The sequence below is a fragment of the Lepidochelys kempii genome, chromosome 8 (assembly GCF_965140265.1).
Source record: "Lepidochelys kempii isolate rLepKem1 chromosome 8, rLepKem1.hap2, whole genome shotgun sequence".
In the NCBI taxonomy this organism is placed as follows: Eukaryota; Metazoa; Chordata; order Testudines; family Cheloniidae; genus Lepidochelys; species Lepidochelys kempii.
In genome coordinates this window covers 66,445,871-66,472,849 of record NC_133263.1, presented here as the reverse complement: position 1 = coordinate 66,472,849, position 26,979 = coordinate 66,445,871, and the positions used below count along the sequence as shown (strand labels likewise).

The window sequence follows — 26,979 nt, the reverse complement described above, 5'->3', positions numbered from 1 at the left end:
CATAACAAAACCAAGTGGTTTTAATAACCTAAATCTAGCATTCTGTTCTTAGAATCCTAGACTGTCAGGGTTGGAAGGGACCTCAGGAGGTAATCTAGTCCAACTCCCTGCTCAAAGCAGGACCAATCTTGCAAAAAAACCTAATCCAAACAGTGGCTAATAAGGATGATTGCCAGTTAACTGGCCGTATAGAGATGCTTGACAACAAGAAATCTGATTACTACACTATAGTCCAAAAATAATTATTGTAGTTTCTCTAGTTTACATAGCATGCAGCAACTCAAACATAACATTTACCTTTTTAAAAAAAGAATTGCTCAGCTTTACTGCTTCCTCTAGTCACTATCAGTGGCTAGTTTTAACTAATGGAGAAAACAGTTATGCTGCAGTTAAATTAAAAAAAAAAAAAACACACAAAAAAACTCGCATATAAACCATAAACTGTTAGTGGCTCACTCCAAAGGCAAAGTAGGGGGTGTAAAACTTACATGAATTGTGACCATCTCCCTATCTTATGGGACATGGAATCATGGGACTGCAAGGGACCTGGAGAAGTCAGTCCAGTGCCCTGCACTCAGGACAGGACTAAGTATTATCCAGACCATTCCTGACAGGTGTTTGTCTAACCTGCTCTTAAAAATCTCCAGTGACTAGGCAATTTATTCCAGTGCTTAATCACCCAGACAGGAAGTTTTTCCTAATGTCCAACCTAAACCTCTTTTGATCCAATTTTAAGCCCATTGCTTCTTGTCCTATCCTCAGAGGTTAAGGAGAACAATTCTCCCTCCTCCTTGTAACACCTTTTATATGCTTGAAAACTGTTTTCATGTCCCCTCTGTCTTCTCTTTTCCAGACTAAACACAATTTTTTTCAATCTTCCCTCATAGGTCATGTTTTTTAGACCTTTAATTACTTTTCTTCTCTGGACTTTCTCCAGTTTGTCCACATCTTTCCTGAAACATCACCCAGAACTGGACATAATACTCTAGTTGAGGCCTAATCAGCACAGAGAAGAGCATAAGAATTACTACTTGTGTCTTGCTTGCAAAACTCCTTCTAATACATCCCATAATGATGTTAGTTTTACTTGGCAACAGTGTTACTCTGACTCATATTTAGCTTGTGGTCCACTATGACCCCCAGATCCCTTTCTGCAGTACTCCTTTCTAGGCAGTTATTTCCCATTTTGTATGTGTGCAACTGATTGTGATTGTTCCTTCCTAAGTGGACTATGCATTTGTCCTTATTGAATTTTGTCCTATTTACTTCAGGCCATTTCTCCAGTCTGTCCAGATCGTTTTGAATTTTAATCCTATCCTCCAAAACACTTGCAACACATCCCAACTTGGTATCGTCCACAAACTTTAAGTATACTCTACTCTCTATGCTGTTATCTAAATAATTGATGAAGATACTGATGTTGATGAACAGAACCAGATCCAAAACTGATCCCTGCAGGACCCCATGCATTATGCCCTTCCAGCATGACTGAACTACTGATAACTACTCTCTGGGAAAGGTTTTCCAACCAGTTTTGCACTTACCTTACAGTAGTTCAATCTATGTTGCATTTCCCTAGTTTGTGTATGAGAAGGTCATGTAAGGCTGTATTAAAAGCTTTACTAAAGGTAAGATATATTACGTCTACCATTTTCCCCCCATCCACAAAGGCTTGTTACCCTGTCAAAGAAAGCTATCGCGTTGGTTTGATGCAATTTGTTTTTGACAATCCATGCTGTTACTTATCACCTTATTATCTTTTCGGATATAGAAGTTAAGATGACTGGTCTGTAATTCCCTTTTTATAGATTCGCACTATATTTGCCCTTTTCCAGTCTTCTGAAATCTCTCCTGTCTTCTATGACTTTTCAAAGATAATCACAAATGGCTCAGGTATCTCCTCTGTCTGTTCCTTGAGTATTCTAGGATGTGTTTCATCAGGCCCTGGTGACCTGAAGACATCTAATTTGTCTTTTTAACTTGTTCTTTCCCTATTTTAGCCTCTGATCCTGCCTCATATTCACTGTTAGACTTCCAATTGCCACCAACCTTCTTGGTGAAAATCAAAACAAAGCAATCATTAAGCACCTCTGCCATTTCCACATTTTCTGTTATTTTTCCTCCTTCATTGAGTAACAGGCCTACCCTGTCCTTGATCTTTCTCTTGCTTCAAATGTATTTGTAGAATGTTTTCTTGTTACCCTTTGTCTCTAGCTAGTTTGATTTTGTTTTGTCCCTTGACCTTTCTATTTTTTTCCCTACATACTTGTTTGTTTATATTCATGCTTTGTAATTTGACATAGTTTCCACTTTTTGTAGGATTCTCTTTTGATTTAATTGAAGATCTCCTGGTTAAGCCAAGGTGTTCTCTTGCCATACTTCCTATCTTTCCTATGCAGTGGGACAGTTTGCTCTTGTGCCCTTAATAATGTCTCTTTGAAAAACTGTTAAGTGTCTTCAATTGTTTTTCCCCTTAGACTTGCTTCCCAGGGGATCTTACCTACCAACTCCCTGAGTTTGCTCAAGTCTACCTTCTTGAAATCCATTGTCTTTATTTTGCTGTTCTCCCTCCTACCACTCCTTAGAATCATGAACTCTACCACTTCATGATCACTTTGACCCAACCTGCCTTCTACTTTCAAATTCTCAACTAGTTTCTATTTGTCAAAATCAAATCTAGACACGGTATAGATCAACATTGTTCAGACATCTAACCCACCCCTAGACGGGGAAAAGTAAGAGCAATCTTCTTCCAAGTATTACTCAGTATACTTGACCTTTGTTTCTTTTAACTATGGTCACAATCTTTGAGGCCAGTTATGAGACCCCTTCCCCTTTACCCATGAATATTTGGGAGTTAACTTCACACAGTAGGGAGACTATATTTTGTTATTAAAAAGAATGCTAGTAGTATCTTTGTGTGATTAGTCCTTAATCGCCAAGCTTCATGCACTAAATCACTCTCACTGCATTTCAGAATACATATACAATCAGTTTACTAGTGACAAATTTCTGTACAGGCATAGGAGAAGCTTATCCCCTTTGTAATTTTTTTATTCATAATGCTGAAATAGCTGAAGATTTGTATTTGCTGTTTTATGAAAGCTAAATCCAACAGATACTAATGTCACTGTACAGATACTGACATTTTGGAATATAAACAGGAGTGATGAAAGAGCATTTATTGAGACACACAAAAGCGGATGCTTAACAATACAGCCTATTCTTTGTCAATTTTTGAAGGACATATTCAATGTCACAGCTAAAACTCATTTTTAAAAGATTATCCAGAAACAAAGGGTTTGTTATTTCCCTCTGTGATGTTCAGTAACAAGCAGGATACAGAGCTGGGCTGTGATACTGCTGAGAACACACTGATGAATGAGATGTTCTCCTCCTGGCCCCAAATTACACATGTTAGAAACTACAGCTAAGCTTGGTTACCTAGAGCAATTCTATAAAGAACTACCATTATTGAAGGCTGAGGGAAGTCAGCTCTATGGCCATTCTTCACTAACAGATGTGACAGCTTTCAAGGGCTCTTGGTTTATAAACCTGGCACTCTGTTTTTCTGCTCTTAACCTGTTGCTAATACCACACAGAAGGGCAGCTGCTCTCCTAACTTTTGTACTATTTGTTAATCCAATTTTTCACAACTCAGAGTTCTGTCTCTACATTTCAGCTGACAAATTCAAATGTTTGAAACAGGCCAGCTAAAACACTGCTTAGTTCGATGAGTTTTGACTTTAGCTAGATCTTCTGCAATTACTTGTACCATTCGTTCTGTAGTTTCCTTCAAACTGGTTGCAGTCTGTAGTGCATGATCCAAAGTAGAGTTTAAAATCTGTTAGGCATAAAACAGTCAAATTGTAGGATACTTACTATCTACTTTATCCGATAATACACAGGCTTAAAGATAAATGTTCCCAAACACAAAAAAACAGAAGGGGAAGGAATGTTCAATCTGGGATCTATGTAACCTTTTCAACAAGTCTACCTTATAGTATTTGGAAAAGTGCTGCAGGTAGGGTTTTGGGTTGTTTTGGCAGGGCAGGTGCTTGTATTCTTCTGTGTGCAGCCTATTCAATGGCCACATATAAAGCTGTGTACGTAAGAAATCTATGCAGAGTTGGGGAGGAGGATGTGTACTGGAGCGTACCAGGTCTGCTATATGTCATTCTCTTCTACAAGTACAAAGAAACTCTTTTAGCATAGAGAAGGGTGGCCCTCAGCCATTAATCAAAATAAGGGGAAGAAATAGCAGAAAGGGCTAATGTAGCCTGCTGATGCAATGGGTGCACTATACTAAACTGAGGGGACACCAACCACCCACAGCATCACCCTCTGCCCCAGTCTCCAGGGGGGTGGGAGGTGGCTGGAGAGCTTGCGCCACAGCAACAGCTCCTGGCCCGCAGGACCAGACCTGAGTGTGCTGCGACCCCACATGCCACGACCCCACGTGCCACGTTGCAACACCCAGAGAGGGGAGCCGGGCAGAGTTCCACGCAACAGGAATTGCCACTATGGAGTAAGCTTGTTCTATAATCCACCACCGTGCCTCCCCTCAGCCCTGGACTTGGAGAAGCGTACGTCTGGTTGTTTTTGGATATTTGGTTTCATGATTTCTGTGTCTGCAAATGCACTCATGAATCCGCACTAAAGCCACCCGAAGTAATGCACACAATCTTAATTGTAGTAAACATTAAATGTTTGAGAATGAATCTATTTCCTGCTGTTGGTTAAAAAAGTATGGTATGATACACCCACAAATAAGACATTGAGCATATCTAAAATAATACTTTAGGTAGTCGTGCAGTAAAAAGGTTAGCAAAGTATATCCTCAAATGACATTTTTAAAGTCTGAAACATCAATTATATTTTGCCAATAAATCTTGATGAAATAAATTCCTCAACTGAACCATAATGAAACTGCTTGTCCATGAGTGGGGATCCTTTTCTCCTCTGATAGGAACTGGAAGAAAAGGATTGGGGGGGCTGTGAGCTATTTTCGAAGGAATAGGGACCTAGTTAAGCATCTGGGCAGTAAGAGAGCTCTCTGAGGAACAGGAAAAAGAAGCAACAACCTGAGGGCTTGTGGGTATCAGGCTCAAGAAGAAAGCCCGATGACAGCCTGACAGCGAGAGCAAGCTGGAGGTAGCAGCTTAGGACTTGACTGTGAAAAGCTGAGTAGGAACACAAGCTATTGATAACAGGGAACCAGCAGTACCCTGTAGTTAAGAAGTGTGATGCAACTGCATGTACAGACAATAGACAGGACAACAGACAGGGGTCCTGAATGAGATCCGACAACAACACAACTGAATTCTGGCACCAGGAAAGGGGTGGACTGGAAGGACTAGGACTGAGAAGCCCCTCAGGTTACTCTGACGCTGGAGTCCCGTGGTGGACTGCCACAGGGCTGAGTTAGCTAATACTTTATATTTTTTAACTGTTTAAGCCATTGCACCCATGGGATTTCCACACTTCCATAGTGCTAGCCCTAAAGTATCCTTTTCCCACTGCATTAGTGTGGCATTTAGGAGCCACCTAGGACTACAGTCTGGTGCATGAAGTGCCTAGAGTGTGACTGCTTCTTAGCTTGTGGTATGTAAAGCGTAACAGCCCAAACTTTAGCCCCAGATCTCTGCCCCAGCTTTAGCCCCTTTACTCTGTAAAAGGACCCCTAAAATCCCTGTATCCACCCAAGGGAGGATTCGATTCCCCCAGTGCAGGTGCTGTAGGCAATAGCCATAAGACTGCCTTCCAAGGATCCTCTCCCAAGTTCTGGTGTAAGGGGCATACAGCAGGAGGGAGAGGTGTGTTGAGGGAGAAGCTCTAGATATAGCACTGTGGAGGTTCTGGGAATCCCAGGGAGACTGCTGTAGTATAGACAGGCCTCCAGGGCTGTCTAAATTACACCATAGGCAACAAAGCAGCCCCAGATCAGGAAAGTGTCTACCTCCTGTCTATCTAAGCTGCAAGTTCTGTACTGTGGATTTTAGAGGCATAGCACAGAATCTCACTCCAGATCTCTAAGAGTGACTGATGTATCTCAACTTCCTCACTGGCACCCTGCAGCTGGGTCAATGACAATACTTATGCCTTGTGCTGAAGTTTATTTAGGGATATATTGGTTTTATTGGAGTAAAATGGAACCTACTATTCTTCTTTGAGTGCTTGTTCATGTCCATTCCAACCAGGTGTGTGCGCACCACGTGCACACCAGCCAGAAGATTTTTCCCTTAGTAGAGTCCGTAGGGTCAGCCTGGCCGCCCCCTGGAGTCGTGCCAACCCCCCACCCCTCAGTTCCTTCTTACCACCAGTGGCGGCTAGCTGGAACATTGCTCACTGTTGCTTGCAAGTGCTTTGGCAGGGTCCCCTGTAGTTAATTGTACAATAGTGTAAATAGTTAGTTAGAAATAGTTCTTGGAGTAGTTTAGTTTTGTTTGGGGGGTTCCCCTCCCAACAATGTCTTCCCCGCCTCTGGGGTATGCCCGGATCCCCAGGGTTCAAATTCTGTGAGGACTGTGCAAGTTTATGCCCAAGAGTGACCCACACTTCTTGTGTGCGATGCCTCGGGGAGAGTCACCAAAAGGACACATGCAGGATCTGCAAGAGTTTTTGACCTAGGACCATCAAAGACCGGGAGCAGAGACTTAAGATCCTGCTGATGGAAGCAGCACTGCGACCCCATTCTGACCCCGGATCCGCAGAACCCACGCTGAATACTTCATCGTCAGTCCGCAGTGCTCCGGCGCCGACGGTGTGCGAACCAGCACCAAACAAGGACCCTAAGGACCCTACTTTGTCCCTTCTAAGGGATATGAACATTTATATACCCACCCATCCCCCGACTCACTGGTGGTTGATGCGGCCAATCAGTGGGAGCTTCCAGGGCCCCTCCCCTAAGAATAGGGAGGTGAAAAGACTTGACCTGTTCAGCAGGAAGGTCTATTCTACTGGGGAACTACAGCTCCGCATCGCGAACCAACAGGCCATCGTGAGCAGATATGCACACAACACCTGCGCTGCGATAGCCAAGTTTGTGGAGCTCCTGCCACAGGACTCTCGCACTGAGTTCTCTGCATTAGTGGAGGAGAGAAAGCTGGTCTCCCGAGCTTCCCTACAGGCGGCATTGGACACAGCAGATGCAGCCTCACATATGACCACCACGGGGGTTGTATGAGAAGGGGCTCCTGGTTGCAGGTCTCTGATCTGGCCCACGAGATCCAGCAAACAATCTGGACCTCCCCTTCGAGGGTCCGGCCCTCTTTTCCAACAAAACGCATAAGAGACTCCATAGTCTGAAGGATTCAAGGGTCACCCTAAGATCTTTGGGGCTCCATACACCAGCCACCCAGTTTAGGCATTTCCGGCCACAGCCTCCCTCCACATTCTGCCAACCCCAGAACCACCAAGATGCTCCTCACAGGAGGAATAGGAACGGTAGGAGGTGGCAGCACCCCTCCTCGGGGCAGAGCTCTGGCCAGCCCAAGCCTCCACCCAGCCCCTGAATCCCTTTTAAAGGTGCGGTCGAGGATGGCACACCAGTACCACAACTGGATCCAACCCCTCTTACCTTCTCGTCCCATCTATCCCCTTTCTACCATGCTTGGTCCCATATCACCTCGGACCGCTGGGTGCTCCGCACGGTAGAGAGGGGATACTCCATCCAATTCTGGGCCCTCCCACCCTTCCACCCCCCTTCCCTGTCCCTCTTCAGAAACCCCTCTCACGAGCAACTTCTAATACAGGAAGTTCACACCCTTCTGTTGGTAGTGGCAGTGGAAGAAGTTCCTCAGGAGCAAAGGGGCAAGGGCTTCTACTCCCAGTATTTCCTAATACTGAAAGCCAAGGGTGGCCTCAAACCCATCCTGGACCTGTGGGAGCTCAACAAGTTTGTCAAGAAACTCAGGTTCCGCATGGTCTCCTTGACCTCCATTATCCCTTCATTGGATCCAGGAGACTGGTATGCCGCCCTCGACTTGAAGGACGTGTATTTTCACATAGCAATAGTTCCACCTCACAGATGATACCTCAGGTTTATGGTGAACAACAGCCACTATCAGTTTACTGTTCTCCCTTGTGGCCTGTCAGCAGCACCTCATGTTTTCACCAATTGCATGGCAGTCATCGTGGCGTTCCTGCGCAAGCGGCAGATACAGATTTTCCCGTACCTCGATGACTGGCTGATCAAAGGCCACTCCAGATCTCAAGTGGAGGAGCAGGTCGGCTTCATAAGAAGGACCTTCCTCAAACTAGGTCTCCTTCTCAACGAGGCCAAATCCACACTGTCCCCAGTGCAGAGGATACAGTTTATAGGCGCAGCGCTAGACTCGACTCAATCCAGGGTGTACCTCCCAGAAGCTAGGTTTCAGTCTCTGGGGGACATCATACAAGGCCTCAGACAGTTCCCTACGACCACAGCAAGAAACTGCCTGAAACTGCTGGGGCATATGGCCGCTTGTACCTATGTAGTACAGCATATCAGACTCAGACTTCGCCCACTCCAGTCATGGCTAGCATCGGTTTATTGACTGGCTTGAGACACTTTGGACAGCATTGTAACCCTGCCCTGCCCAATATTAGACTCCTTCCTGTGGTAGCTTGACCCACAGGTAGTTTGTGCAGGAGTGCCCTTCACCAGCCCCCAGCCAGTCCTCTCGTTAGTGACAGATGCCTCGGATCTGGGATTGGAAACACATTTGGGAGACCTCAGGACACAAAGTCTCTGGTCTCAGGCGGACCTAGCTCAGCATATCAGCATTGGAGAACTGAGAGTGGTGCGCCTGGAGTGCCAGGTTTTCAGAGCCCACATATCAGGCAGATGTGTATCAGTCTTTACGGACAACACCACGGCAATGTTTTATATCAACAAACGGGGGTGCACATTCCTCTCCCCTGTGCCAGGAAGCCCTCATGCTGTGGGACTTCTGTGTGGAGCACTCGATACACATGCAGGCATCATACCGCCCTGGGATACCGAATGAGCTGGCGGACCGTCTCAGTCGATTTTTTCATGGCCACGAGTGGTCCCTCTGGCTGGATATAGTGAGCTCAAATTTTCCATCTCTGGGGCTTTCCCCAAATAGACCTGTTAGCCACGTGCAGCAATAGGAAGTGTCAACTATTTTGCTCCTTTCTGAATCACAGCCCGGGTTCCATCATGGATGTGTTCCTTCTTCCATGAGGGGGCCGTCTGCTTTACGCATTCCCACCAGTCCTGTTGGTCCACGAGGTGCTCCTCAAGAGCCACAGGGACCGAGCCCTAATCATATTGATAGCTCCGGCCTGGCTATGCCAGCACTGGTTCACATCACTCCTAGAAATGTCCGTGGAGACTCCGGTCACCCTAACGCTTGTCCTGGACCTGATCACGCAGGATCACGGCCGCCTCCGGCACCCGAACCTTGAGTCGCTCACAGCATGGATGCTCCATGGCTAAATGCCGTGGAACTGTTCTGTTCCGATCAAGTCAGACAAGTTCTCCTTGGCAGCAGAAAGCCCTCCACAAGAGCACTGTACCTTGCCAAGAGGAAGAGGTTCTCTCTCTGGTTGGAGCAGCACCATCAGTCACCGACGCTTGCCTCGGTGCCATTTATACTGGACTACCTCCTCCATCTTAAACAATAGGCTCTGTCTATGTCGTCAATAAGGGTTCACTTGGCCGCCATCTCCGCATTCCATCAGGGCGCAGATGGCCACTAGTCTTTGCGAACCCTGAGGTTAGCCATTTTCTTAAAGGTCTTGATAGACTCTACCCGCAAACACGACAGCCTATCCCTGCTTGGGACCTTAATCTGGTCCTTTCCAGACTTACGGTCCACCATTAGAGCCACTGGCAACGTGCTCCCTGCTTTATCTTTCATACAAGGTGGCATTTCTGGTGGTGATAACCTTAGCTAGGAGGGTGTTAGAGCTCAGGGCCCCCTTACACGGTATTCCATAAGGACAAGGTTCAGTTCAGGCCTCACCCGGCTTTTCTCCCTAAGGTTGTCTCCCAGTTTCACATCAACCAGGACAACTTCCTCCCAGTGTTCTATCCTAAGCCACATTCCTGCCGTAGGAAGCAGAGGCTTCACTCATTGGATGTCCGCAGAGCGATGGCCTTCTATATAGAGAATTAAGCCGTTCCGAAAGTCCGTCCAGTTATTCGTAGCAGCGACAGACAGGATGAAAGGTCTCCCTATATCATCCCAACCCATCTCGTCGTGGATCACGTGCATTCGGGAGTGCGAAGGTGCCCGCTCCGCCAATCACCACACACTCCACCAGAGTTCAGGCCTCCTCAGCAGGTCCCCTGGCGCAGGTCCCCACTCAGGAAATCTGCAGAGTGGCAACGTGGTCCTCAATTCACACTTTTATGTCGCACTATGTGATCACGCAACAGGCCAGAGACAATGTGGCCTTCGGAAGAGCCATACTCCAATCAGTGGATGACTCCAACCCCACCTCCTGAACTCTGGCTTGCAAGTCACCTGATTGGAATGGACATGAACAAGCACTTGAAGAAGAAAAAATGGGTACTCACCTTCTCATAACTGTTGTTCTTCGAGATGTGTTGTTCATGTACATTCCAATACCTGCCCTCCTACCCCTCTGTCGGAACAGCCAGCAAGAAGGAACTGAGGAGGTGGGGAGGTTGGCAAGGCGCTATATTGGGTGCCATGAAGACGCGACTCCAGGGAGTGCCCAGGCCGACCCTATGGATGCTACTAAGGGAAAAATCTTCTGGCTGGTGTGCACAAAACGCGCACACACCTGATTGAATGTACATGAACGCCACATCTTGAAGAACAACAGTTACGAGAAGGTGAGTAACCGTTTTTTTACCAAAGAAAAAAAAAAGTTAAGAATAAGCCAGTTTCAACATGACAAGTTAATAAATAATACACTTTCCTATTTAAAAGCCAACAAGACACCTTTAGCACCCCAGAAGGCACTGAACGCAAGACAAGTTGGATTATAATCATTAGCATTTATAGGTGAGATTTTCAAAAGTGCTACTGAAAGTCAGTGGGACTTGTTGCTCCTGAGTCACTTAGGCATTTTTTAAAATCACACTCTAAATTCTTACCTTTGTGTCAGTATCACTGATGTGTTTGTTTCTAATATTGATCATTGATTTACTTCCATAAACCTTCCTGCTGGCTAGGTATTGAGGTGAAAAGATAATTGTATCATGCATCCTTGAGTAGCAGGTTTTGGGAGCCTCTAAATTGTCTCTAGAAGATAATACATAAAATATACACAAAAACATTTTATAGTTACAAAACAAACAAAACGTATTTAAACAATGTGTATTCAATGTCTATTACTTTTTAGCATCCTTGCATCATAATTTCAGTAGAGTTCTTCATTTGTTTAATCATAAAATGCAACTGCATAGTTAGTGTTACATTTATAACATACATCTTATAGTCACAGACAGACAAACCTTCAGGGAAGGGGCAGGGAATCTGGCATCACTGAATTATCCTCATTAGAATTTTCAGCACTGCCTGCTCTGGAAGCAGGAGAGAAGCCCCAAAAGGTTTTCATTTATTTAATTTCTTTGCCAATCTTCCCTACCTCCCCACACATTGTCAACACTATAATTAAGAATCTGTCCTACTTCATATTCTCCAGATATAATTTAATGTTAGTAACAAGCAAAAATAGGAAAAGACATTTCTGAGATGGATAAACAGTACTGCAATATCATTATTCCTACAGACAACGTGGCTGTCACTACCAGGCTTGTTATCTGGAATGATAATGACACATTTAGTTAATGAAAAGAGACCTCTTGGGTGGATACTATACTAAAAGAATTAGCAAATTTTCTAGTTCTTCCATGTAATTGAAAAGTTTCAGAAAAAAATCTAGTTAAATCTGTTCAAGTTTGCATTTACATTATATATTTTACTTTCATTAGTGACCACTATTCTAATATATAGTACATATTGCACAGGTATGGAGTTGTGCCACTTATGACAATAGTGAATTTGGCCCACACTATATATCTTCAATAGTCACATCTTCTGTGGTACTAATTTATATAAAGCTACGGGTAACACTTACTTGTCAGAAAGTCTGTATACAAATGGATCTGGCTGCTTACTTGTAAAAACACTATCGGCGGCAATTCTTTTCTTCTGTGAAGAAGCTGAAATTTTGGAGGCCATAATTAGAGTAAACAAAATAACACAAATATATAGAAAACTATACTTTCTTATATTTAGCACCAATGACAGAATAGGCTGTTTTTTACAAGTGTGTGCACTCAGTTACCCTGGCTAACTGCAGTAATGGAACAGACAAATTAGGCATGGAATTACGTGCACACAACGGTAAAAGATCAGAGCCAGTTGTCTGTTTTCAGGTATGTTACCAGAGAGCATCATACAGTCTTGACGCTGTACCTCTTTCACCCCTATGAATTGCAGTTAAATACTAATTGTTCATCAATACAAAGTGGATTTTAACAGTTTACTATTCCACAGCCTTGGCTCTTAGAATCCTTGTGTGACCTGACATTTGCTAACTCAGCAGCTCCAGCCAATGGAATCCCTGCAAAAACGTCTCCAATGGAAATGCCCACTCTAGTTCTAATTTTCATTAGAAAAATACCAACAAAAATATCCAAAAGATGTATTTCTTTACTAAATCAATTTAATAATTAAACCCAACATTCTTTAAACATGCACTGTGTTGCCAACTCGCATGATTTTATCATGTCTTTATCATGACTGCTGTTTGGCTTAAAGCCCCAGTTGCAGAAGTTTTTTGAATACGTGAGAATCTCAGATTTCATTTAAAAAATTACCTTTCTAGCCCTTATAATTGTGGAGAAAGGAATGAAATTGTGGCCTAAGTGCACCCAAAATGCTTCAAAATGAGAAGAATTCAAAATTGTATATTTTTTTAAAATCTTAAGCTTTTTGTGGGGGCCTGACTCATAATTTTTAAATATTTGAGGCTGGAAAAACTGCATGCAAATGCATCAACATAATCTATAGGAATAAGCCCTGTAGGGCATGATGGTTCAAAAAAACTGATATGAGAAGGATAATAAATCCCGAAAAGGCAAAAGACAAAGGAGGAGGAGGAACACAGTAAAAAGATTAAATGAAATTGAAGTAAATGGCAGGGAAAGAAGGGGTAAAGGTGAAATATCTTGATCTGCCTCTCATCTTTTTTCCTTGCCCCCTCTCCTGTACCGAACATATTTCATTCATCTCTTCCACCTTTTATTATGTGTGCTATGTATAAGCTGTGGAAGTCAAGCCACTTTCTTTAACAGCTCCCCTCTCCCATGCTCTGTACAGACATTTAAGAGGTCCCCTAAATATCAAACAGGAAAATGGAAAGGAGCACCCATATTTTAGTTATAAATAAGTTAATAATGTTCTGAGGCACCCACTAACTGGAAGTCAAGACAGAAAGAGAAAACAGTCCTAGATTGTTCCTGGGGATCACTGTGCCATTCTTTTCCAATGTACTATGCAATTCCAAAGTGCATTTCATTGGTGCTCTATGTACATAGTTTGTGAAGCACTTTAGAATCCTGAATTAGGATAAAAAATAGCCCAGCCCTAGATGCATTTCTCGAATTCCCTGAGTACAATGTTTGCTTCTCATATAATCATTCCAGCAGTGTTTCAAAATGCTGGGCTCTCTTCCTTGTCCTTTCCTCTTTAGCCAAATCCATTTCTTGATCAGATCAGACTTCAGTTTGTTATTGTACATTTCATTATACTATCTATACAACATGTCTTTAAAAAGTTTGCACATGATCTATAAGGCACAACTGCAAAATATTTTTAACATAATTAAGACCGACAGTCTGGGATCATTTACCAATATTATTCTTGTCAGATTCCCTGCTGCATTTGTTTCTTTGACAACTAGTGCAGAAATTTATATTCCAATCCCTGTATTGTAAGGCTGTTGAGAGAACATACTGTAATGACAACTTAGCATTATCATAATAAATGCATTAATAGGATGTAGACTTACATAACACTTTACATTTCCAACCAACATGTAGAAACATTAGCTAATTTATATTCACTCTGGCCCTGTAAAACAGATAACTAACCTCATTTCCACTGTACAGATGGGGAAACTGAGGCAGAGATTTAAGAGACTTCAAAGGTTGCCGCGGGTGCTGGACATTTCTGAAAACCAGGCTCTCATTGACTTGCTGAAGTTAACACAAGTCAGTGGCAGAGGTAGCATAAGAACTGAGGAATTCCTGTTCATTGCTCTAGACCAGGGGTCGGCAACCATTCAGAAGTGCTGTGCCGAGTCTTCATTTATTCATCCTAATTTAAGGTTTCGCGTGCCAGTAATACATTTTAATGTGTTTAGAAGGTCTCTTTCTATAAGTCTATGATATATAACTAAACTATTGTTGTATGTAAAGTAAATAAGGTTTTTAAAATGTTTAAGAAGCTTTATTTAAAATTAAATTAAAATGCAGAGCCCCCCGGATCTGTGGCCAGGACCTGGGCAGTGTGAGTGCCACTGAAAATCAGCTCACATGCCACCGTTCACACGCGTGCCATAGGTTGCCTACCCCTGCTCTAGACCATACTGCCTGGGGGGCCAACAGCAAATGACAGCTGGTATAGGGTGGTGCCTGTGACCGGCATTTTGAAGACGTTGGTGGAAAACTGGAAATGTTATCGCTCCCACCAAGTGAAAAATAGATAGTTCCACTGTGGTTGTGGAAGAGCTGAGGTGAGGCTAGAGTTGGGTTACTGCTCCTTATGTAGCTTTGGAACTAAATATTTAGTTCTTCTTCGAGTGCTGGTCCCTATGTGTATTCCACTCACAGATTTGTGCCATGTAAAGCTTAGCTTGTGGTTTGTAACCTTTTTGGCAGCACACTATACTCACGAGTTGAACTGAGGTTTTTATTTCTACATAAGGTGCAGGACTGAACAAATTCTTTATAATTCCCAAGTTTAAACCAATCTCTGTTTCGCCTATTGCACCTCCAGCTGAGACCTGCAAACAAGTGATATAGGTAAAATATTACACTGCAGACAACATTTCCACACAAACATGTTTTAGGAGCTATGAAACCACTATACCTTTGCTTTGTTCTTTTAATCCGGCTCTATGTGTTTTATAATTTTTAGTCCTGTGTTCCAGAAATTCATCACTGTGTGACTCATGAAAGGAATCACAGAATGAGATGTCTTCTGAATCACTGCCTAAAAAAAATTGTATCAAAGAGGTCTTACATAAATATTACAGCTCATAAGCTGGGTGCTGCAGCTTTATATCTAGGTACCCACATGGCTTCCAGCACTCTAGGATCTGAGTGCCTCACAAACATTAATGAATTTCTCCTCACAACATCCCTGTGATGCAGAGAAGTATTATCATCTCCATTTTACAGATGGGGAACTGAGGTACAGAGAGATGCAGTGACTTGCACAAAGTCACACAGGAGGCCTGTGTCGAAGCTAGGAACTGAACTCAGATCTCACCAGTGTCAGGCCTGTGCCTTTACACAAGACAAGCCTCCCTTGCCTAAGGTTGGACCCTGCCTCTCCAAAACCAGTGGAAACCAAGGGGACCACAAAAGAGAGTTGTCAAGGTTCCTTCCCCACTCTGAACTGTAGGGTACAGATGTGGGGACCTGCATGAAAGACCCCCTAAGCCTATTTTTTACCAGCTTAGGTTAAAAACTTCCCCAAGGTACAAACTTTGCCTTGCCCTTGAACAGTATGCTGCCACCACCAAGCGTTGTAAACAAAGAACAGGGAAAGAGACCACTTGGAGATGTCCCCCCCCAAAATATCTCCCAAGCCCTACACCCCCTTTCCTGGGGAAGGCTTGATAATAATATCCCCACCAATTGGTACAGATGAACACAGACCCAAACCCTTGGATCTTAAGAACAATGAAAAATCAATCAGGCTCTTAAAAGAAGAATTTTATTTAAAGAAAAGGTTAAAGAATCACCTCTGTAAAATCAGGATGGTAAATACTTTACAGGTAATCAGATTCAAAACATAAGAGAATCCCTCTAGGCAAAACCTTAAGTTACAAAAAGACACAAAAACAGGAATATACATTCCCTCCAGCATAGCTTATTTTACAAGCCATTAAACAAAAGAAAATCTAATGCATTTTCTAGCTAAAAGAAAAGGAGTACTTGTGGCACCTTAGAGACTAACAAATTTATTTGAGCATAAGCTTTCGTGAGCTACAGCTCACTTCATCGGATGCATACAGTGGAAAATACAGAGGGGAGATTTATATACATAGAGAACATGAAACAATCAATGGGTGTTACCATACACACTGTAAGGAGAGTGATCACTTAAGGTGAGCTATTACCAGCAGGAGAGCGGGGGGGGCAGGAAGGAAACCTTTTGTAGTGATAATCAAGCTCACAAAAGCTTATGCTCAAATAAATTGGTTAGTCTCTAAGGTGCCACAAGTACTCCTTTTATTTTTGTGAGTACAGACTAACATGGCTGCTACTCTGAAACCTGTTATTTTCTAGCTAGATTACTTACTAACTTTACAGGAATTGTAAGGCTTGCATTCCTGATCTGTTCCTGGCAAAATCATCACACAGACAGACAGAACCCTTTGTTCCCCCCCCTCCAGATTTGAAAGTATCTTGTCCCCTAATTGGTCATTTTGGGTCAGGTGACAGCTAGGTTACCTTAGCTTCCTAACCCTTTACAGGTGAAAGGGTTTTGCCTCTGGCCAGGAGGGATTTTATAGCACTGTATACAGAAAGGTGGTTATCCTTCCCTTTATTTATGACAAGAGTAGAGGAGAGTGTTGAGTGTGCCACTCATATAACGCCTTGTACTAGCTGATCCATATAACAGCACTGGTAACAGAGTTAAAGTACCAGTTACCAATGTGTGTCTAAATGGAAAGGCATCATAGAGAAAAGAGGAGCAAAAGGCATCCCAGAACTCAGGTGGGACAACAAGCCCATATACTCTGATCATAGAATCATAGAATATCAGGGTTGGAAGGGACCTCAGGGGGTCATCTAGTCCAACCCCCTGTTCAAAGCAGGACCAATCCCCAATTTTTGCCCCGAACCCTAAATGGCCCCCTCAAGGATTGAACTCACAACCCTGGGTTTAGCAGGCCAGTGCTCAAACCACTGAGCTATCCCTCCCCTAATCTGAAATCAAAGCCAGAAACAGCTCATGCCTTCCAATTCACACATGGAGTACACCCACCTTCACAGTACCATCCTCGACCCAAGACAGTGCAGTGGGAAGGTGTGGAGTCAGGGTTGGCTGGAAGAAAGACTGCCTGTTGTCATTCCTCTGCCCCCAGAAAAGTTAACTGAACTTCTGAGGGACCTGGGAGTTGCCCTGCCCAATGGGGCAGGGGACATCCTTGGCAGTGTGACTCCATTGGAATGCGGCTATTAAGGAGTTGGGGAGGCCACAAGGGGTGTATGAAGGATCCATGAGGTTTAAGATGGCATTTCCACCCTCCTTCCCATCAGCAGAATGATGGGGAATAATCTCTACAAGGGATGCCAGGCAGATATTTTCTCATAAAAATCTCCACTTATTTTGATGGGGGAGGAAATAATCTGGCCCAGAAATTTTGAAACACTTTATGGGCCAACTTTTCAAACTACCCTCAAAGATATGCTGAAATTGGGAGTGCACTAGTTAGCATATACAAATTCCTGCACATGCATGAGCAAAATGGAATTTTGTACACATCAGTGCCCTTCTACACATGGAAGTGTCATGGGTGCTTTTTTGAAAGCCTGTTTGAAAATGGGATCCTAGTAGCTTAGCCAGTAAAGTTTGATAGAAGTCCATTAAAATCTTCATACTCTGCAGGTGTTGTGAGATGACATCAAATTACTACAAGGACTCAGTAGTAGTTAAATATAGTTCTGGCCACTGTAGACAATCTCTACTTACAAAGGTTAGTGCCTGACAAATCTAGCGCCACTGCTTTTTCTTGAATGAAGACTGAATACTGTCCACATTTTGACTTTTCACTATCAGTTTTTCTGTCCTCTGTGTTTTTATTTCTATGTGTTAAAAAAAAAATAGTACAAGATCTGAATTAAATGTTACCAATTGTATGAAAAGTTTTTGAGCATATTAATACCTATGCTATTAATGTTGCCAAATTATTAATTCAGAAAAAATAGATTTATTCATAATATGAAATATATCCATACTAAATGGTCTAATCTTGGGGAAAAATCATATTACACCTTGAATTATAGTATGGATCATGGCATTAAGACCCTGATTCAGCAGAGCACTTAAACACGTGTTTAAAGTTAAGCCTGTGAGTAACCCCACCTCTATTCAGCAAAGCACTTAAGAAATTTTAGGTGTGTGTATTTATATATATGTGCACACATGAACACAGACAGGCACAAAGGTTTGAAAGAGACAGTTACTCTAATAACACCCTCTGGACTATTTTTGAAGTTTGTTAATGTTTTGTGTTGTTTTAGAGCTTAGGGTGATAGTCAGCACATGCTCACCTATTGACAGAACAGGAACAAAGTTCTTTGTTTGCATTTTTTGACCAGTCTATTTTCCATTTGGGATATAGAGCATCATCATGTGCATTTGAACAGTTTTCTACCCTTCCACAAAAACAATGATCTGATGGATGTGCTAAATTGCCTAAAATGATCGGGGGGGGGGGGGGGGGGGAAAGAAAGAATTGGAAAGTGGGTGAGTTTTACCAGAGTTATGAAATGATACAAATTATTGAATAAAAGCATTTTCCTCTTGCTCCTACCTTGCTCTTGCCGCACATTTAGATTAATAATTTTGTGTTCCAAATTGCACATATTGTAAGGCTTGGTTTTGGGTGGAGATGTCATTTGCCAGAAGTTTAAATTCCTGAATAAACAAGACAGCATACAGAAGTATTGATGTGACAAAAGTAAGTAAAACAACCAAACTTAATGCTGAACGTCTACACAAATGTATCTTTTTGACTTGTATTTGTCACTGTTCAGCCAAGTCCCTTTTTTAATCTGGATGTTGGATTTTGTCTCCAATATTTTTAATATGATTGTAGAACTAATTTATTACTTAACTTTTAGTTACCAGGGGTGAAAATTCACTTCCGTGCAGAAGGCCAACACAAGACCTATGCTCTACTTGAGCCCTCAAAATAATGTGTAAGTGGAACTTAAGAGATTTAGAAGGCCTTGTGCTGGTCCTCTGGATAGGGTTGTATTTCACTGAGTGAAATGCTGTCATTGAAGTCACAGGGAGTTTTGCCATTTTTTAGTGGGGTCAGGATTTCATCCTGTGTGATTTATTGTCTGTGTAAAATGTAAAGACACAATAATCGTTTCCAACCAGATCTTCCCATGTTCAAAAACAACCAGCTTTACTTTGAGTTGAGCCTACCACAATGTATTAAATTTCAGACATCGTCAAACAGCAAAACTTGTATCCATGAATGCATACACTCATTTTGGCTGTTTACAAATATTTTTAATCAGCCAAAATACATAAAGCACTTACCCTTTTGGGTTTTCTTGATCAGCGTTAAATTTTTGACTTAATATAAGCTGCCTGTGGGATTCCAGGCCTCCAGACCCATTGTCTGCCTCAGGTGGAAGGAAGCACTGCTGTACCACAAACCAGAACGTAATTTATACATTTATTCACATTACCGTGTATTTCTCAAGAAATACAGTGTGAGCAACACAAATATTTGGATATAATTTTTCTATGGTTTTGACAATGCTTTTTCTTGCTTTATCATCCACTCACAATTCTAGGCTATGTAAAATGGACTGCACAGAGACTGCACATTATCCCCATTCATTATCCCCATTCTATAGATAAGAAAAGTGAGACACAGAGGTGAAATGACTTTGTTAGTGTAGGTTTCAGTGGATCTGGCATGGATTCATGTTTTTTTCCTCACTTCCTAAACAAGCACAAATGATACTATTTAAAATCCAATAGTCGCCTGTGCAACTTCTTCCAGAACAGTTCCCCTCAGAATCAAAGCACATTATGAATGTTTCACAAGTTTTGACAGCAACATTCCTAAACCTGAATCATCTTACTTGGCATTTGTGCAGCAGTGTTCTGATGTACTGTAGTACCTCAACAATGACAACGGTTGAGTTGCTTTGTTGTGCAAATTTAACATTGGGACAGTAGAATATAATCTCATATAAATTATCCCATTGGATAAAATAAACAAAAACGCTCATCCAAAAAATGTAATTATGTATGAAAATAGACCTTGTACCATTACATCTGAAGAGTGCTTATTTGCTAGCAGTCCTGCTTTTTCCAGGGGCTCCATTCCTTTTACATAGACAGATGCATCTCTTTTTTGTAATCCCAATTGGCTAAGGGAAAAAAATATTTTTATTTTAAAATACTGTTTTTTCGAACACATTTAAAACACTGTTTTTTAGCAAGATGATCATCATATGATTCTCCAACAGGGCAGGACTCAACAGAGATATAACTCACAGAAATACTAATACTCTGCTGAGTCACCAAAAAATGGAATAGGTAGTGATTTTGGATATTGACATACCTTCAACCTGTTTTTAAAAAAATTACTGAAGGGAATAATTGTGCACTGGCAGGATGGTTGGATTAGGTCTCCCAATATGTCTTTTCCATCTTGAATATCAATGGTGACAATCGAGGCCATGCAGTGGCGTGATCTAACACTCAGCCAAATTAATGAGATTCTTTTGACTTCAGCGGACATTTGATCATATATGCTCAATAAATGTCTTCATATTTAGTAAGCAATTATAAATCTATTTTAGTAAATGACTTCAATACCTATCACAAAGTTCAACACTTACATTTCAGGAAAAGGATCACAATTGTCATCTTGTAAAGAAAGCTGACTGTTTTTCTTTGGGACCACATCAATAGCATGACTTCTCTTATCTCCCTCGGTCCTTTCATTATTATGAAAATTCACTTCAGTAGCAGACCTTTCTGGAGGATCACTAATGCTTGAAACCACAGGGCTCTGTACAAAGTAACCATATTATAGATAGCATAAAGACACTTACAATAGATTATCATTTACTGTATTCCCTAAAAATCTTGCCTCCTGCAACCCAAGATTTCCTGAATATCTATGCAATTCAGGATTCAAAGGAGGACTCATCAGAATTCATATGGTACGTCAAACAATTAGTACAGTTAGAAAGCATTTAGCAATCTATTGCTTGGTCACATGTACAACAGTGGGAAACCACCAATTTCCATTTTGCAAGCATATGATCCAGGACTTAACATTACCACTTCCACCAGCTTTCTGTGACACACAAGAATTTGATCCTTTGAGCCAAACTGTGATTTTTATGAATCTCACTGAAGCAGAAAGTAACCATTTTAATAATTTTTTTCTATTAAATGACAGTGATTCACTTGCAAAAACTGCTTTTCAATTTTTGCATAGATTAGAATATTTTGATTTTCTGAATACAAATGTTATTTTTTTTCCACTGAGACTGGGAATCTTTTCCCCCAACACAGCTGTAGTCATATATTTAGGTTTTGATCAACATGGCTAATGAGATATCTTAAAGTTTAAATTCAGGAATAAAATATATTACTTTCTTGAATTAACATTCTGCATTGTAGCAAGAAATTTACACTTAGAAACATAAGGGCAAATTCTCCTCTTGGGTATACTTGCACAACCCTATTTTAATTAATGGGGTTTGCATCAGTGTAACTGAAAGAAGAATTTGGTCTGTAGATTATAGAATTTGATGAGTTACCTCACGAAGATGAGAACAAGATGAACACGCAGATTCACATGGAGTGAGCGAAGGAGACGTAGGAAATGTTGTAAATGAAGATGGACATGGACTATATATATTGTCATCAATTTTCTCTTTGACATCTTCAAGTAGCATACCAAGCCTAAATATTTCCCCCTCCACCTTTCTAAATCCAAATACAAAACACAGAGTTATATAATCAGCCTTTTAATAAACTTTTGGCTTTTTGTATCTCACTGCAGTATCAAAGTTGCAGCACTGTCCAAAAATAAAACAATACCATTACAAAATTAAATAGATTAAATGAAACCACAGTTACCTGCTTGAATCTACAAAAAGGGAAATAAGGACAATGCGGGGAATTATAAACCAGTCAGCTTAACTTCAATAACCGGAAATATAATAGAGCAAATAATTAAGCAATTGGCAAACACCTAGAAGATAATAGGGTGATAACTAACAGTCAGCATGGATTTGTCAAGACCAAATTGTGTCAAACCAACTTAATAGCTTTCTTTGACAGGGTAACAGGCCTCGTGGACGGGGTGAAGTGGTAGATGTAGTATATCTTGACTTTACTAAGGCTTTTCATACAATCTCGCATGACCTTCTCTTAAACCAGTGGCCCCCAAATTATGGGGCACGCCCCTCGGGGGGAGGGGGAGAGGAATGTTTGGGGGGGTGCACTCCCCATGGAAAGCAGGGAGGGAGTGCAACCCAGCACCGCTCCACCCCCAGCTCTGCTCCTGGCCCCAGCCTCAGCCTCGGCCCCCTTGCCCCTGCCCATGTCCGAACCATCCCCTGCTGGGAGCCATGGCCCTGCTCCTGGCCTGGTTCCCAGTGTGTGTTTGTGTTTGTGTGGACTGGGGTAAAAGGGGCATGACCCTGAAAAGGTTGGGGACCACTGTCATAAACAAACTAAGGAAATACAACCTAGATGGAGCTACTATAAAGTGGGTGCATAACTGGCTGGAAAACCATTCCCAGAGTGTAGTTATCAGTGGTTCATAGAATCATAGAATATCAGGGTTGGAAGGGACCTCGGCAGGTCATCTAGTCCAACCCCCTGCTCAAAGCAGGACCAATCCCCAACTAAATCATCCCAGCCAGGGCTTTGTCAAGCCTGACCTTAAAAACCTCAAAGGAAGGAGATTCCACCACCTCCCTAGGTAACACATTCCAGTGCTTCACCACCCTCCTAGTGAAAAAGTTTTTCCTAATATCCAACCTAAATCTCCCCCACTGCAACTTGAGACCATTACTCCTTGTTCTGTCAGTTGCTACCACTGAGAACAGTCTAGATCCATCCTCTTTGGAACCCCATTTCAGGTAGTTGAAAGCAGCTATCAAATCCCCCCTCATTCTTCTCTTCAGTAGACTAAACAATCCCAGTTCCCTCAGCCTCTCCTCATAAGTCATGTATTCCAGTCCCCTAATCATTTTTGTTGCCCTCTGCTGAACGCTTTCCAATTTTTCCACATCCTTCTTGTAGTGTGGGGCCCAAAACTGGACACAGTACTCCAGACGAGGCCTCACCAATGTCGAATAGAGGGGAACGATCACGTCCCTCGATCTGCTGGCAATGCCCTTACTTATACAGCCCAAAATGCCGTTAGCCTTCTTGGCAACAAAGGCACACTGTTGACTCATATCCAGCTTCTTGTCCACTGTAACCCCAGGTCCTTTTCTGAAGAACTGCTGTCTAGCCATTCGGTCCCTAGTCTGTAGCGGTGCATGGGATTCTTCTGTCCTAAGTGCAGGACTCTGCACTTGTCCTTGTTGAACCTCACCAGATTTCTTTTGACCCAATCCTCTAATTTGTCTAGGTCCCGCTGTATCCTATCCCTACCCTCCAGCGTATCTACCACTCCTCCCAGTTTAGTATCATCTGCAAACTTGCTGAGGGTGCAGTCCACGCCATCCTCCAGATCATTAATGAAGATATTGAACAAAACCATCCCCAGCACCGACCCTTGGGGTACTCCGCTTGATACCGGCTGCCAACTAGACTTGGAGCCATTGATCACTACCCGTTGAGCCCGACAATCTAGCCAGCTTTCTATCCACCATTCAACCAGCCCATACTTCTTTAACTTGTTGGCAAGAATACTGTGGGAGACCATATCAAAAGCTTTGCTGAAGTCAAGGAATAACACGTCCACTGCTTTCCCCTCATCCACAGAGCCAGTTATCTCGTCATAGAAGGCAATTAGATTAGTCAGGCATGACTTGCCCTTGGTGAATCCATGCTGACTGTTCCTGATCACTTTCCTCTCCTCAAAGTGCTTCAGGATTGATTCCTTGAGGACCTGCTCCATGATTTTTCCAAGGACTGAGGTGAGGCTGACTGGCCTGTAGTTCCCAGGAACCTCCTTCTTCCCTTTTTTAAAGATGGGCACTACATTAGCCTTTTTCCAGTCGTCCAGGATCTCCCCCAATCGCCATGAGTTTTCAAAGATAATGGACAATGGCTCTGCAATCACATCCGCCAACTCCCTTAGCTCTCTCGGATGCAGCGCGTCCGGCCGGCCCCATGGACTTGTGCTGGTCCAGCTTTTCTAAATAGTCCCGAACCACTTCTTTCTCCACAGAGGGTTGGTTACCTCCTCCCCATGTTGTGCTGCCCAGTGCAGTAGTCTGGGTGCTGACCTTGTTTGTGAAGACAGAGGCAAAAAAAGCATTGAGCACATTAGCTTTTTCCACATCCTCTCCTACTAGGTTGCCTCCCTCATTCAGTAAGAGGCCCACACTTTCCTTGACTTTCTTCTTGTTGCTAACATACCTGAAGAAACCCTTCTTGTTACTCTTAACATCTCTTGCTAGCTGCAACTCCAAGTGTGATTTGGCCTTCCTGATTTCACTCCTGCAAGCCCGAGCAATATTTTTATACTCATCCCTGGTCATTTGTCCAATCTTCCACTTCTTGTAAGCTTCTTTTTTTGTGTTTAAGATCAGCAAGGATTTAACTTTTAAGCCAAGCTGGTCGCCTGCCATATTTACTATTCTTTCTACACATCGGGATGGTTTGTTCCTGTAACATCAATAAGGATTCTTTAAAATACAGCCAGCTCTCCTGGACTCCTTTCCCCCTCATGTTATTCTCCCAGGGGATCCTGTCCATCAGTTCCCTGAGGGAATCAAAGTCTGCTTTTCTGAAGTCCAGGGTCCATATTCTGCTGCTCTCCTTTCTTCCTTGTGTCAGGATCCTGAACTCGACCGTCTCATGGTCACTGCCTCCCAGGTTCCCATCCACTTTAGCTTCCTCTACTAATTCTTCCTGGTTTGTGAGCAGCAGGTCAAGAAGAGCTCTGCCCCTAGTTGGTTCCTCCAGCACTTGCACCAGGAAATTGTCCCCTACATTTTCCAAAAACTTCCTGGATTGGTTCACAGTCAAGCTGGAAAGGCGTATTGCGTAGGGTCCCACAAGGATCAATTCTGGGTCTGATTCTGTTCAATATCTTCATCAATGATTTAGAAAATGGCATAGAGAGTACACTTATAAAGTTTGTGGAGGATACCAGACTAGGAGGTGTTGCAAGTACTTTAGAGGATAGGATTAAAATTCAAAATGATCTGGACAAACTGGAGAAATGGTCTGAAGCAAATAGGATGAAATTCAATGAGGATAAATGCAAAGTACTCCATTTAGGAAAGAACAATCAGTTGCATACATACAAAATGGGAAATGACTACCCAGGAAGAAGTACTGTGGAAAGGGATCTGGGGGTCATAGTGGATCACAAGCTAAATATGAGTCAAAAGAGTAACACTGTTGCCAAGTAAAGCAAACATCATTCTGGGATGTATTAAAATAAGTGGTGTAAGCAAGACACAAGAAGTAATTCTTATGCTCTACTCCATGCTGATTAGTCCTCAACTAGAGTATTGTGTCCCGTTCTTGGCACCACATTTCAGGAAAGATGTGGACAAACTGGAGAAAGTCCAGAGAAGAGAAACAAAAAATGATTAAAGATCTAGAAAACATAACCCATGAGGGAAGATTGAAAAAATTGGGTTTATTTAGTCTGGAGAAGAGAAAACCAAGAGGGGACATGATAACAGTTTTCAAGTATATAAAAGGTTGTTACAAGGAGGAAGGAGAAAAATTATTCTCCTTAACCGCTAGGGATAGGACAAAAAGCAATGGGCTTACATTGAAGCAAGAGCGGTTTAGGTTGGACATGTAGTCGCCTGTGAGCACAGTGTGACCCTGGGAAAAAGTGGAGAGCACTTTTAGGTCTGTTGTCTGAAGAAGCTTTGCTGTAAGCTACGAAACTGCTTCTTTTGTTCTGAGCTCCTCCTGTGTTTGGAGAAGCAGACTCCTTGCACATTCCTTGTAACTAAACAAGACTGCATCAAAGTTAATACCAGACTCCATCAATTTCTACATCCAACTGGAACATCCTCAGGGCCCCAAAATTTAACTAAGGTCGAAAATGTGCAACAATGAAGTGAGCTGTAGCTCACAAAAGCTTATGCTCAAATAAATTGGTTAGTCTCTAAGGTGCCAGAAGTACTCCTTTTCTTTTTGCGAATACAGACTAACACGGCTGCTACTCTGAAACCTGTCAATATTACTTCTGTACCTCTCAGGGATACTGTGAGGATAAATAAATTAATGACTGCCAAATACTCATATACTATGGGAGCGCTATTTAGCAGGCAGCTCTGACCTGTCGGGATCAAACTCGCCAACGCTTACGGCTTTGCGATTGTAGTTCTGTAGTAGTAAACCACGATGCTCCTCCTTAGTGGCTAAATATTTCCGTTCCAATGTTTCAAGGTATCCTCTTAGTTCCTTTAATACCTTCACCAATAAAAGAGATTTAAATAATGAATGACTTTGCTATTTAATTGGACAGAACAATTATTAACACTCTGTAGTCCACAGCAGATGTACAAATAGAGGGTTAAATTGTGGGGTCTTGATTCAGGTCTTGCTCAAACAAAACTCATAATAACTTCAATGGCAATTTCCCTGAGTAAGGGCTGCCTTCATAAATAGTTTGGGTTAAGATTTTCAAAGGAGTCATGGAGATTCAGACACATATTGTCAATCTCAAACTTGGCCTTTTTCATGCCTATAACTTAATTCTGGAACGGAGGAAAGGGTTTAATTTGTTATTAAATATATCTTTCTGAAGAACACTGAAAATTTCACTACAATAAATACAGGTCCAATGTCATTTAAAGCACATTTCAATTCCCTGCAATAGATG

The 26,979-nt window shown here is 42.4% G+C and overlaps 1 protein-coding gene across 3 annotated transcripts in view; it reads right to left on the bottom strand.

Annotated features, from left to right (window-relative positions):
* Positions 1-1,721: 1,721 nt before the first annotated feature.
* AKNAD1 (AKNA domain containing 1) overlaps positions 1,722-26,979 on the bottom strand; it is a 30,651-nt gene continuing 5,393 nt past the window's right edge. The window contains exons 7-20 of one of the 3 annotated variants that reach the window (XM_073356822.1): positions 26,434-26,567; positions 21,758-21,926; positions 20,825-20,997; positions 20,248-20,350; positions 19,506-19,612; positions 18,766-18,869; positions 18,503-18,647; positions 17,922-18,034; positions 15,084-15,206; positions 14,887-14,997; positions 13,843-13,929; positions 12,064-12,148; positions 11,078-11,225; positions 1,722-3,844 (exon numbers count right to left, since the gene is read on the bottom strand). In XM_073356822.1, the coding sequence (XP_073212923.1) occupies positions 3,692-3,844; positions 11,078-11,225; positions 12,064-12,148; positions 13,843-13,929; positions 14,887-14,997; positions 15,084-15,206; positions 17,922-18,034; positions 18,503-18,647; positions 18,766-18,869; positions 19,506-19,612; positions 20,248-20,350; positions 20,825-20,997; positions 21,758-21,926; positions 26,434-26,567 (1,755 nt within the window). In that variant the 3' untranslated portion in view covers positions 1,722-3,691. The remainder of the gene's footprint in view (positions 3,845-11,077; positions 11,226-12,063; positions 12,149-13,842; positions 13,930-14,886; positions 14,998-15,083; positions 15,207-17,921; positions 18,035-18,502; positions 18,648-18,765; positions 18,870-19,505; positions 19,613-20,247; positions 20,351-20,824; positions 20,998-21,757; positions 21,927-26,433; positions 26,568-26,979) is intronic. The other 2 variants (XM_073356819.1, XM_073356820.1) reach the window with 2 other exon arrangements.